This window comes from Drepanopeziza brunnea, assembly GCF_022702325.1.
Source record: "Drepanopeziza brunnea f. sp. 'multigermtubi' strain 214-2 chromosome Unknown ctg11, whole genome shotgun sequence".
In the NCBI taxonomy this organism is placed as follows: domain Eukaryota; kingdom Fungi; phylum Ascomycota; class Leotiomycetes; order Helotiales; family Drepanopezizaceae; genus Drepanopeziza; species Drepanopeziza brunnea.
Window position 1 is genome coordinate 500,549 of NW_027094074.1, and position 12,157 is coordinate 512,705.

The following is a 12,157-nucleotide window of genomic DNA, read 5'->3' on the forward strand; positions in this document are numbered from 1 at the left end:
TGGAAACTAAACTTTTAAGGCACCTTCGAAGGGTAATACTTAGGCTTGTACCGTGGTACGTCTTATCTGTACATCCCTTTTTTTTTAAGGGTACGGAGGTATAGCGGTTAAGTGTCGCAACCTTCGTCGACTTACGGCTACTATTCTTAACCTACTTAAGCAATAACGTGATCGCTAAGCACGGAATTTTAAAGAGCCTCATTTTAATAGAACTTAATTAAATTAAAGAAAGTAGCTAAGGGTCGACGAAGGTTACGACACTTAACCGCTGTACCCTCGTACTTCGTATTTCTTACTATTGTATTGAATTCATGCTATGTTGATAACAACGGCCTCGGAAGCTTGCCTTTCATACGTGACCGTTACGAAGCGAGGTCCTTTAGCTCGGAGCTTGCGGAAAGCAATTAAAGAAAAGGTAGCTCTCGTGCTTGTTTACTGCATATACTACTATGTAAAGAGTTGCGAGATTGTTCCGATCTTTAAGTAGACCTTTTATGCTTAAGAGTCGCTATATCTCCGTAAACCGTTAATAGCAGAAGTATATACGAAAGATAACTAATCCGTACTCCGGACCACTTTTCAAGGCTCCGGAGTAGATCGCGAAACTATACTTTTGTTGTTTACGGAGTATGTGCATCACCACGACTACCGTACTATAACTAGTACCGTAGTAGTAGTAGTAGTAGTAGTAGTATTGTTTTAACGCCTATTGCGGGTCCTAAAAAGGAATCCGACTTACCACCTCCCTAAGGGTATAATGGCGTGCCGACGTTAGGTCCCACTTATACGCACTCCGCAGAGGCAAGTGGTATCTTAATTAATTGAATAGTTCTTTAAATACAAAGTCTATCTATATCGATAAAGCAAAAACCCGTAAGTAAAAAGCTAGATCGATGTAGAGTCCCGGGTCTCTGATCCCGCGGTATTGCAGCTCTAATGTATCTCAGTGCTTCCTATTAACGGCAAATCTAGTTGGAAAGTGTCAATTGCTGCGGTCGCCTCTTGTTGCGACTAGTTATCAGCAGCTCGACACACCGTCTTTCCGACCATTCAATCGAGTATCCGACCAAGATCCTTCTTCCTTCTTCTTTTCGTCCGACCTCTTGTATTCGTATTCGATTATAGTTGTAAGCGTCCTCGAGCCAGCCTTTGCTAAAGGTTCCTCCACCGTATAGCAATCCCGAGAGTTCCGAGAGCCAGGCCGCCACCGTGTCCACTTCGTTCCTTTAGCGTCTTTGTATAATCGATCGTGAATACCGCTCATCGTATCGGGTTCGAGAAAAAGGGTCGAATTCAGTCGTCAGATAGAGTCATCGAGCTAGTCGGTAAGGTCGGGTTCGAGTTATGTACGAAAGAGTATGTTGTAGTACTTGTTTCGTATCTTTAATCGTCGTTCGTTCCGTCGGCAGATACGAAAAATACGGCTAGCATCAAAGTGCATCGCCTCGATTACCTTTCGAAAAAGGTGCGTTTTCTAATCGGCTCTACGAATATTGTTGAGAATATCGCAGGTTCGTAGCCAGCGCCACGTACAAGCTCAGAAATCCGTCTTCGCTGGCCATAACTAATACCGTAGTACTACGGTACAAGCGTAAGTATTTACCCTCAAGGGTTCTTCAAAAGTTTCGTTTCCACTTTAAACCCCTTGGTTACCCTACCCTCGAGGGGTAATACTTACGCTTGTACCGTGGTATGTTAAGGGAGATATAATTATAGATAAAAATCATTTCTCAAATGAAATCATTTTAATCATAATTTAATAAATTCGATGCTAAGATGTTTCTCGGTATCGCTGCTACGGCTTATATATATACCTATATATATCAACGCTTTAAATTTGTTATAATCGGAATCGATCGATGCAGCAAAGGTTCAGCCGCGTCGATGGGCCTTCTTCGACTATGGCAGGGGTGGTGTGGTAAGGGGGTGGTGTAATAGAAGATAGACTAGTAAATAATAGTAAAAAAAAAAGAAATCATTTGCTTTCCAATTCTCGTTTTCAAAGATGGTTTTACATTCGGGGACGGCCATAGTAACGGTCGTAAAATGGTCTGAAAACGCTCGGAAACGGTCTTTTCGTAAAAAAGACCGACTTTTATAAACGACGATTTGATCGACCAAGACGATCTTATTTTAATAATAATCCTTTGTCAAAAAGACGAGCTCTTATGAAAGACGGTTTAATCGATGAGAATAGTTCCCTTTTAGCTACGATTTAGATTAATTCAAATCGTTTATTTTCACATTCTATTCAATCTGAAGTATCGGCCGAGGGTGATCCACTACGTAAGGTAACTATGCCAACCTCTTGGGATCGTCTTTCAAAGAGACCGTCATCGAATTATCAGCTGACGGTTTAAATAAATTCCCTACCTGCCTCTAAGGTAAAGATGCATTCACTTGTGGTGATCTAATATACATTGAAATGTACTGAAAATATAGCTAAAAACCATCCCAAATAATTCAAATTTACTTGTTTGCTGCGAATATCTTCACAACCACAACCTTATTTTTTTTTAAAAAAAAAAAAAAAAAAAAAGAAACGTCCCATAGATCGAAAACAAATGATTTAATGTGTTGTATTGCTAAAGGTATCAGTTATTAAGTAAAAGTTGATAATGATGCACGTCTTCTTTTGATAGGTTTGAATAAAAGTCCGAGTTTCGTGTTCCTCGCTTATTCTAGTATGTACGCGGCAGTTCTGATATATACGCATTATCAAAATCGAAAAGTACACATCAAAAGTACTATTTTTACTACTTCAACTCAACACAAGAAAGGAATAATAAAATTGTAATTAAAATCTAATACATTGTTTACCGTTGAATTCAATACGGTGCATCTTTATATACAGAAATAATTACGATATGTTGATTGGTTGATTTTCTATTGATTATAAAGAGGCAAATTTTACTGTCCCGCCTTCTGCGCCAGTTCGGGATTTTTTACAAATTAAATGCAAGGTAACCGACGATTACTCTTGAGCGTGAAGAACGACGGCTTTGTTATTGCACGATGGAGTTAGTTGGTATACCGTAGATTTGAAAAAAAAAAAAAAAAAAGCAAGCCTTTGCTTATGGCACTGAGATGGAGTTGTTAGGTTGGTCATTTGAGGGCATCTTGTCTAGAAAAAGGCCAAAAAGATTGGCTGCCTTGTCTGGAAATACGTTCCAGGGACATGAACTCTAGAGAACCTCTCTGACGGGGAGTCGAACCCCGATCTCCCGCGCGTTGTCGGCTGACAAGCGGAAATCATGACCGTTAGACCATCAAAGATGAGAAGCTAGGCTTCCTAATTTATGGAGCAAATGCTGCTGTTAAGATATATATTGCAATATATTTTTTGGCGAGACGTCGGTCCGTCGGTCGGTGGCTGGCCCGCCGCTAGTTAAGACCCCCCCTCCACAGCGGTGACGTGGGCATCGTGTTCTCCACCGGCCGGCGGAACAAGTAAGTAGCCGATGGAGGCACGCACCCAACCACCAACTTTAAAAGGTTGTTTATTTCCCCGGTGGAGAGACCGTGATGGCATCACTACTATTAATCAAGGCACGCCTCGGGTCTTGTCTGCCTGGGGTGCCTGCGGTTTCTAGAGTAGAGTCTCATCAGGCTTTAATTTTGGATCCAACCCGTTAAATATCCCTCCTGGCGATACCGTATAGACTGGTTTAAATGAGTCCTTGGCAAGCCGTGCGCGGTGGAGCCAGCCAAGTAGAGAAGCGAGAAAAAAGGATTACTCAGCTAGCAAAGTCCAACGTCGAGAAACTTGTATAAGTCAAGAATCAAGCGAATTTGAATATTTTCAATTTTCTATACTATCAGATCTTTTTTTAAATTAAGAAATTTAAACCTACATTTTAAAAAAAGCACTTCACTACAACTATCTTCTTTTTTCGAGTTGGATTGAGATTTTATACCTCTAAGCCTTGTTTTAAAGCTGAACTAGCGTTTTCATTTTCGTTAGAAAGGCTTTAAGTATTCGTTAAGCTCGATTCCGTTTGAATATACGTATATATTTAATCCGACCTTTGCTTAAAATTGATCTATAGTTATAGATTTTTTTTAGTTCGTGTTTCTTTAAGAATAAGCTAATTATTAACCTAACTTCTCTTATGAATAGAGCTTTTTTCGAGGGTTCCGAAGGTAAGCAAAGATATATTAGCATATTGATATGTAGTAGCAATGCAATTCTTTTCATTTTAGCTGCTCAAACGCTATAGATTTTGATACTTGGCATTTCTGAGTCATCAATTCCTGCTAATCGGCCACTTATCGCCGATGACCGTCTCCACCGCGCACGGCTTGCCAAGGACTCATTTAAACCAGTCTATACGGGTACTTCGAAGATGGACGAGCACTCAGTCTGTCACGCGTGGTGTGAACCTTGTCGGCATTTCATGCTTACGGAGTACGATTTTCGGGAAGAGTCTTCCAAGCCTATCTATCCCTATGGATATGCTCACTCCACAGATCGAGCAATGTTTATTTTCTGAGGACCTCGCAGCATCCGTCTTTCTCTACCGAGTCATGAGGCTGCGGAGGGGATAGAGATGGCCTCCGATGTGACATGCAGACTAACGACTCTATGCTGTAAATTGCGTGTGTTACGGGCCTCTCATAAGAGTCGCGGAGGGTCTGACAAAAGCTACAGGTCCCTATGAAGGGATACAGACAGTGTTCACTTTCTCGACTGGACTGCAAACGTGGTTCCTGCATCATATCCATTTTTTTGAAGTCAAACAGAGCTTTCAGTCTGCACTGCGAAGCTTTTTCCTTACGTCTGAAAAACCTACGGGAGGCTTGGCTTTCGAGAACCCCTTTTCAACTTCCTTTTCCAGCTCCATTAAGTATCTATTACTCTATCCCTCGGACGATCGTAGCTCTCCTATTGCTCACAATCAGCTTTCGACGGATAATTACCGCTTGGAGGTGGCACAGAAGCTTCAAACACCACCTTTAAACCCCTGGTCCCTGGTTTTCCCTACCCTCGGGCGGTGATTATGACGCCTGTGGGGTAGCAGTTGTTTTCTTTCATATTACCTCTCCCCCGCTTTAATTGAATGTGAATTCATGGCTGCTGCACGGTTAGAAGTAACGAAAGTCCTACGAAGTGCGAGACCACAAGGGTTTTGCCTTCGATTTCGGGGATTCGTAGTGAGAAAGCCCCTAGAGGTATTGTCGAATCAACCATTACCTCGCGTGGTCTCAATATTCACGTACCCCTAATCCAGAGGGGGTTTCGCGGCGCCGCGATCAGAATATGTCTTGTCAAGTATGGTAGAGCTACTACTAAGAGCTGCTGGCGGCCGCGTGGACACATGCCTGCTGGCTCGGGTGGTAACGCGATCGCGCATAATCAACATTCGGAGACGGAGTTTATGGAAATCGCTCATGATGATCTTGACCGGCTTGTCGAACGATTGGCACCTTCCGCAAAGATCATTGCTATGGATTTAAACGTGAGCTGGTCTCCTGACTGGTCCAGGTACCGGTTAGCTTTTCGCTAAGCTTCGCTTATAAGGCTCAAGGCGTCGGAGATAAATAAATGAATTGATTTTTCCTTATGCACCGCCTGAATCACAAGAGCTCCCGTACCGCTCTTCCCAACTGCCGGTACGACAAGAATGTGGTGATGACGAATCCCAGAACTCATGCTCCGGTGGCATATCTATAGCAGGAGAGAGATTTCGAGTATATATGACCCTTCCGACTCACCTCTGTCGATAATGAAGCAAACTTGTCTTACCACTTGCTGTGCAATCCAGACGCTCCTTTACTTGTAACAATATGCACGCCTCGTTCCTTCTCTCAGCGCTCGTCGCGCCACTTGCTGTTCTGGCGGCCCCGGCCGAGAACGCTGCTGCTGTCCACGCACGACAAGAAGAGCTCGTGAAGCCACCACCGTGCACATCCATCCCCGGTATCACACCGGAAGAGACTGAGCTTCGCCATAACGACTTCGCTCAGGCATTCATTTTCGACTTGGACATTGTCAAAGCTTTCACTTTCATCAGGGAAGACTACATCGTGAGTCCTCCTTGTCCAAGCCTCTCTCGCCCAAACCCCACGTGACGCGAAGAAGGTGGGGTTGTTGACGATGGCGTTGCTATAGAACCACAACCCGATGGCCCAGAACGGGTCGGACTCGGCGTGGTCGATCCTGTCTCCCGGCTGGGCAAACCAGACTCAACCTACGGTCCTCGGTACACTATGGCGCAGCCCTCAGGGATGGCTGAACTACATCGGCGACTTTGGAACGATCGTTGACCGCTTCAGATGGCAGGAGGGTTGCATCGCGGAGCACGTAAGTTGGCACTCAGCAAGCCCCTGTTTCCAGGACAATCCCCTAACTGTCGCACAGTGGGACGCCGGAGAGCAAATGCCACCAGAGTAAGTTACAGACACCCAATCCCTAATATGTATGAGGAAGACGTCGTATTCGATTGCTGTTGCCGCAATGCGAAGCGATAGAGGGTGGAGATGAGTCAAGATCGGTTTGTTGCCATGTATCGTACTGCGTCTAACTTGGTGTAGGGAACCTGGCCCAGGTTGCGAGGTTTGAGAGAGGGGCTTCTATAGACTCAATATCATAAGCATAAATATTTGAAATGAAACATCAAGAATCCTGTTTCGAGAAAAGAAAAGCTTCCGCATCAATGCATCAAAAAGCTGTACCGGTACCTATGTGACTGTCAACGAGGAAGGGAAAGCGGGTGAAATTGCAAGGGGCTCCCATCATGCCAGGCATTTGCTTTCGATGACCTTTGAAATAGAAATCTCTGTACCATTTTCCCCCTCGGTGAAAGAAAGAGGGTATCGCCCCAGGAGTGGTACTTACTGCTAGATTCTTGCTACGTTGTGGCTCGTGCCACCGTGGCCACGCTGAAACGAGTACCGCACCTAGTTGTAGTTTGTACTACTACGTCCCAGGCGTAAGTATTACCCCTCGAGGGTAGGGTAAGCAGGGGGTTTAGAGTGGAAACTAGACTTTTGAGGCACCCTCGAGGGGTAATACTTAGGCCTGTAACGTGGTACTTTAGGTATCTGTACTACTACGTAGTACTACTATACGTACTACGTACGTAGTAGATGTACTACGTGCGTTACACGATAGGGTTGCGCCAGCCAAGATTTCCACCCCTTCGTGATTGATGAAGCTTCTCGGACTTCGCAAACGCGCAGATGCGAGGGTGATCCGGAGTGATCCGGACTGATCCGAACTTCCCAGACTGAGCGGACTGGCCCCCACAAGGCTGAATTCCCATCCCCAGGTCTCGAGATCCGACGTGAAAACCATATCGGAAAGTATCTACAACTAAGTAGCATCGAGATTTAAAAATAGTAGCTACTTCGCATAAGGTGGGGGGGGGGCGATAAGGATGCCGTCCGTAGAGAGAGAGAGAGAGAGATGAATGATTGGTGTAATTTATCTATATCGAACGTGCACACCTAATTACAGATATACAACATCTGCTTTGCGCCCCTTCTGAGTAGGTATAGAAAGGATGTAAGGAAGCCCACCTAAGCGAGCCGACGATTAGCTAGTAAGCCTTTGTCGTAATCTTTCTATTCTAACCTTTAGTCATCAGTACCCACAAATGCAGTTGTGCTCTCTCCCCATGAATACTACGTACATGTCGGTCCCAGTTAAGGCCCGCAGATCATGTGGCTTCTTAATGGCTCGAAGCTCTGTCAACTCAATTGCACAGACTACTACTAAATACTGACCTAAAGATACTTTTCAAGGCTGGATTCTTATACTACGTAGGTTGATTGGTTTAGCCTTGGGAAGATCCCTTGCAAAATTATACTTCTGACATGTACCGGTACTGTATTCATGGGTGGGGGGAGAGTACTACGTACTAGTACGTAGTACTACGTCGCAGGCGTAAGTATTACCCCTCGAGGGTAGGGAAAACAGGGGGTTTAAAGTGGAAACTAAACATTTAAGGCACCCTCGAGGGGTAATACTTAGGCCTGTACCGTGGTAGTTGCATTCCGTACAATTCACTGCCACTTGTGCACGTCCTCATCTGGGTTTCACGATCACGAATTTGGGCTAGCTGTATGGTCGATGCTCCGTACGCAGAGTTTATACTTAGTGGTGGTTGTTCGTGTTGTCGATGTTGTCGTCATTGTTGTTGTCGTCATTGTTGTTATTGTAATTGCTGTTGTTGTCGAGTATCCTTTCATTGACATTCGTCTGGCAGGCTATACAAGTACAACTATAACGTAATGCTTACTATCCTGGAATCTGTTCCAATGTGGCACGGAGAAAATCTTGTACCACAAAGTCCATATTTAGAGAGAGCAGAATCTACGATGGAGGAGAGGACCTGATAATAGGAAATCTCTGACCAAACATGGGGAACTAACTGCGTGAGTCTCTCTACAGGCAGCGTGTCGGCGCTCTGCAGTTTGTTTCATCCACCGAACACACGAGACGGCCTCCTACGGATCAATAGATCCAGATTCCCTTCTCAGCTTCAACGAGATTGACGTTCATCCGATATGGTTCATGATCACCCCCCCCCCCCCCCCCCTACGTACCACGGTACAGGCCTAAGTATTACCCCTCGAGGGTGCCTTAAAAGTTTAGTTTCCACTTTAAACCCTCTGTTTCCCTACCCTCGAGGGGTAATACTTACGCCTGCGACGTAGTATTTCTCCTTAGCGCTCTTATCAGGGTGTCTTAACGTATTATACCTGGCTCTAATCTCCAAGGGTAACAACTACAACTCGTATCGTCATTTACTAGTACAACTATAATACGTCCCAGGCGTAAGTATTACCCCCTAAGGATAAGGTAAACAGGGGGTTTATCGTGGAAACTAAACTTTTGAGGCACCCTCAAGGGGTAATAATTACGCCTGTACCGTGGTATGTTTAAGCAAGGATATACGATGATTTGTTACATACCTGATCTTTTTGTTGTAAGATAAAGTCCCATGATATACCATAGCGAGTCGAGCGCATCTCCAATCGTCAAAAGTACTTGCCAGATCACGTACTGATCATGTAGTTGTACATACCGCAGAAATCAAGGTTGTGTTCAGGTTGTGTTGGTTAGCTTGTCAGCAGTTCGTATCGGTAGAAGTATAATTGACGAACCAGCCCTTCTCGGCACGACAAGACATACAATCTTCTTCTTCTGACCTTTTACGACCTGGAACCTTGATCTTTATTTCCCGTCCGGATGATAGCTAAGCATATAGAGACTCCACTTTAATCAGAAGTGGAGGGGGGAGGCTTAGTCTATACGGACTCTCTCAATATCGACGATGGACGTGCGAGCCCCATCTCCCACGACGGTGACCTCTGGGTGCTAGTTCCCTTCTTGCCCACCTTGATGGAAGATATAAACCCGTTCCCCCCCCTTTCAATGGGGCAGGTATCGGCCTTTCCTCGATCTCCCTTTGCACACTCTTCCTTCCCCTCGTCTTTAATCGTCTCCCCTCGTCTCCCTTCGTCCCCTTCGTCTCCCCTCGTCTTCCCTCGTCTTTCCTCATCTTTCCTCATCTTTCCTCATCATTCCTCGTCTCTCCTCGTCTCTCCTCGTCTCCCCTTGTCTTTCCTTGGATTGTTGACCTTTGTGTCGCTTATTGTCGTTCGTCTCTCTATTGATATTTTAAAGTCGTTATATCATTCGTTCAGATTCTCTGAGGAAGGATACCAAATCGCCAGCTATATTCGTTACATTTCCCCCAGATATCTGCTGTTATTGTTTTATTTTAGAGGATTGCTTCTGGTCGCAATTATGATCACCAAGATACATCTGCTTGGGACCTCTGTCCTCCTGCTCGCGCATCTTGCATCCGCGCTCCCCCCTACACAACATACAGACAGTCTTCGCTCGCGCCAGGAGCCTGCAACCAACCTCCCACAGTTATCACACATCGCCCGGTGTCCCACCCCAGAGACTACAACAGTCGTCGACGGCAAGAACTTCACCATATGCCAAGGCACCGACATGAATGGTGGCAACGCGCAGGAAACCAAAGATATCGCTACTGAGGCCGACTGCGTGAATCTCTGCGCTACCACCGCGAACTGCGCCCAGGCCGTCTACGATACCCAGGATCGTATCTGCTACATCAAACTTCCTATGGAAACCAACGCGATGTTCTGGCTTCTCAACTCCCGATTCACCACCATCAAACTCGCCGCCCCAAGAAACCCGTCCAGGAGCGGCCAGTGGAGCGACATCATCCGCTTGCCTGTCATTCCAGTCGGTGGTTTCGTTGTACCCGCTTATCCAGAATCGTCTCGCGTCTTGTTCTTCTCGTCTTGGGGCGCCACCACATGGGGTGGTGCATCAGGCCTCACCCAATTCGCAGACTTCGACTACCTGACCGGCAAGGTATCCCAGCGCGAGGTTGCGAACACTAAACACGACATGTTCTGTCCGGGTATATCCACCCTGGAGGACGGCAGAGTCATGATCTCTGGCGGCAGTAATGCCGAGGCTGTCTCCTTCTACGATCCGGCGACGAATGAGTTCACCAAGGGCCCGAATATGATCATCCCACGAGGCTACCAGTCGAGCTGCACGACCAGCGAGGGGAAGATCTTTGAATTAGGAGGGAGTTTCAGTGGAAAGAGGGGAGGGAAGAGCGGGGAGTTGTACGACCCGGCAACGGGCAAATGGACGGCGCTCACGGAAGCTTTGACGGATCCCATGTTGACTGTTGACGACGAGGGAGTCTGGCGGACTGATAACGCAAGTCACCCACACACCCACCCCATGACCCACAATCCTCAGATAATAATCCATCTACTAACACCTTCTTCAGCACGCATGGCTCTACTCTTGGACCAACGGCAGTGTCTTTCAAGCCGGCCCAAGCAAAGCGCAGAACTGGTATGATACCGTCAACAACGGCGCCAACATGCCTGCCGGCACTCGCTCTGGCGGCGACGCCATGTGCGCGGCCAACGTGATGTACGAGCCTGGTAAAATCCTCTCGGCCGGGGGAGCGGCAACCTACACCGACTCTCCGGGCTTAGCAACCTCGCACATCACGACCATCACCGAGGCGTACAAGCCGTCCGTGGTCGAGGAGGTTGCCAACATGACATACCCGCGTGGCTACCCCAACGCCGTTGTCCTCCCCGACGGCACCGTCCTCGTCACCGGCGGGCAGCAAGTGGCCGAAGTGTTCACGGACAAGGCCGCGACCATGTACCCGGAGCTGTTCAACCCCGTGACCAAGGAGTGGACAATTCTCGCCCCCGAATCCGTGCCGCGGACCTACCACTCCATCAGCCTCCTGCTGCCCGACGCAACGGTGTTCAGCGGAGGCGGGGGACTGTGCTATGGCAGAGGTTCCGGCTGTGACAGAACCGTCGATCACCAAGACGGCCAGATCTTCTCGCCGCCGTACCTGTTCAACGCCGATGGGTCTGCGGCTACGCGTCCCGAGATCTCGGCCGTTGCAGAGACGAATGTGACCGTCGGCGGTACGCTCACTGTGACATGCAACACTGCGAAAGCGAGCCTTGTCTTGATCAGAATCGGCAGCGCCACCCACTCGATCAACACGGATCAGCGACGGGTGCCATTGCAGGAGGTAAAAGAGGCGTCAGCGCCGGATGGCAAGACTTCGTACACGGCGACTCTGCCGAAGGACAGTGGGGTGCTGATTCCAGGGGCGTATTATCTATTTGTTGTCAACGACCAGGGGGTGCCGAGCATATCGAGAACGGTTCAAGTCGTGAGAAGTAAAAGTCCCGCAACTTAAATATAAAAGTGCAAACAAACAAGGGTTTCAATCTGAGTGAAGGACAATGAGTTGCCTTAACCGGACCTAACCTTAGGTATGAGCCGCACCTAACCCTAGGTGTGTTTAACAACAGACCCAAACCTATTAAATCTAGATTTAATCAGTAAATCAGAAAGAAGTAATCGATTTTCCACGGGATTAAAAATTGAATAAGAAAAAAAAGTAGACGTGTTATTCGCTACCTACCCATACCTCTCGTTCAGAGATCTAGGGTAGCAGCCAAGGTACGAATCCTCGCTTATCAAGCTCAACTCCCTCCGCCTCTCCAATGTCCATCCAGTGGCAAAAACAACACGGTACCGAAGATTAGTCAACTCTTTTACGGGAAGTCCAAGCTTGCGACGACAAGTTGGCAGGGATGCGCCACACACACC

The 12,157-nt window shown here is 47.0% G+C and overlaps 2 protein-coding genes across 2 annotated transcripts; both read left to right on the forward strand.

The window, feature by feature from the left end:
- Window positions 1-5,787: 5,787 nt before the first annotated feature.
- Window positions 5,788-6,562, forward strand: L3040_006429 (uncharacterized protein; the record flags this gene model as incomplete). Its single annotated transcript, XM_066154112.1, has 4 exons — window positions 5,788-6,027; window positions 6,113-6,304; window positions 6,362-6,390; window positions 6,535-6,562. The coding sequence occupies 4 exons, from the start codon at window positions 5,788-5,790 to the stop codon at window positions 6,560-6,562; spliced, it is 489 nt and encodes a 162-aa protein (XP_066011097.1).
- Window positions 6,563-9,757: 3,195 nt separating this feature from the next.
- Window positions 9,758-11,741, forward strand: L3040_006430 (uncharacterized protein; the record flags this gene model as incomplete). Its single annotated transcript, XM_066154113.1, has 2 exons — window positions 9,758-10,720; window positions 10,794-11,741. 2 exons carry the CDS (start codon window positions 9,758-9,760, stop codon window positions 11,739-11,741), a joined length of 1,911 nt encoding a protein of 636 aa, XP_066011098.1.
- Between the last annotated feature and the right edge of the window lie 416 nt (window positions 11,742-12,157).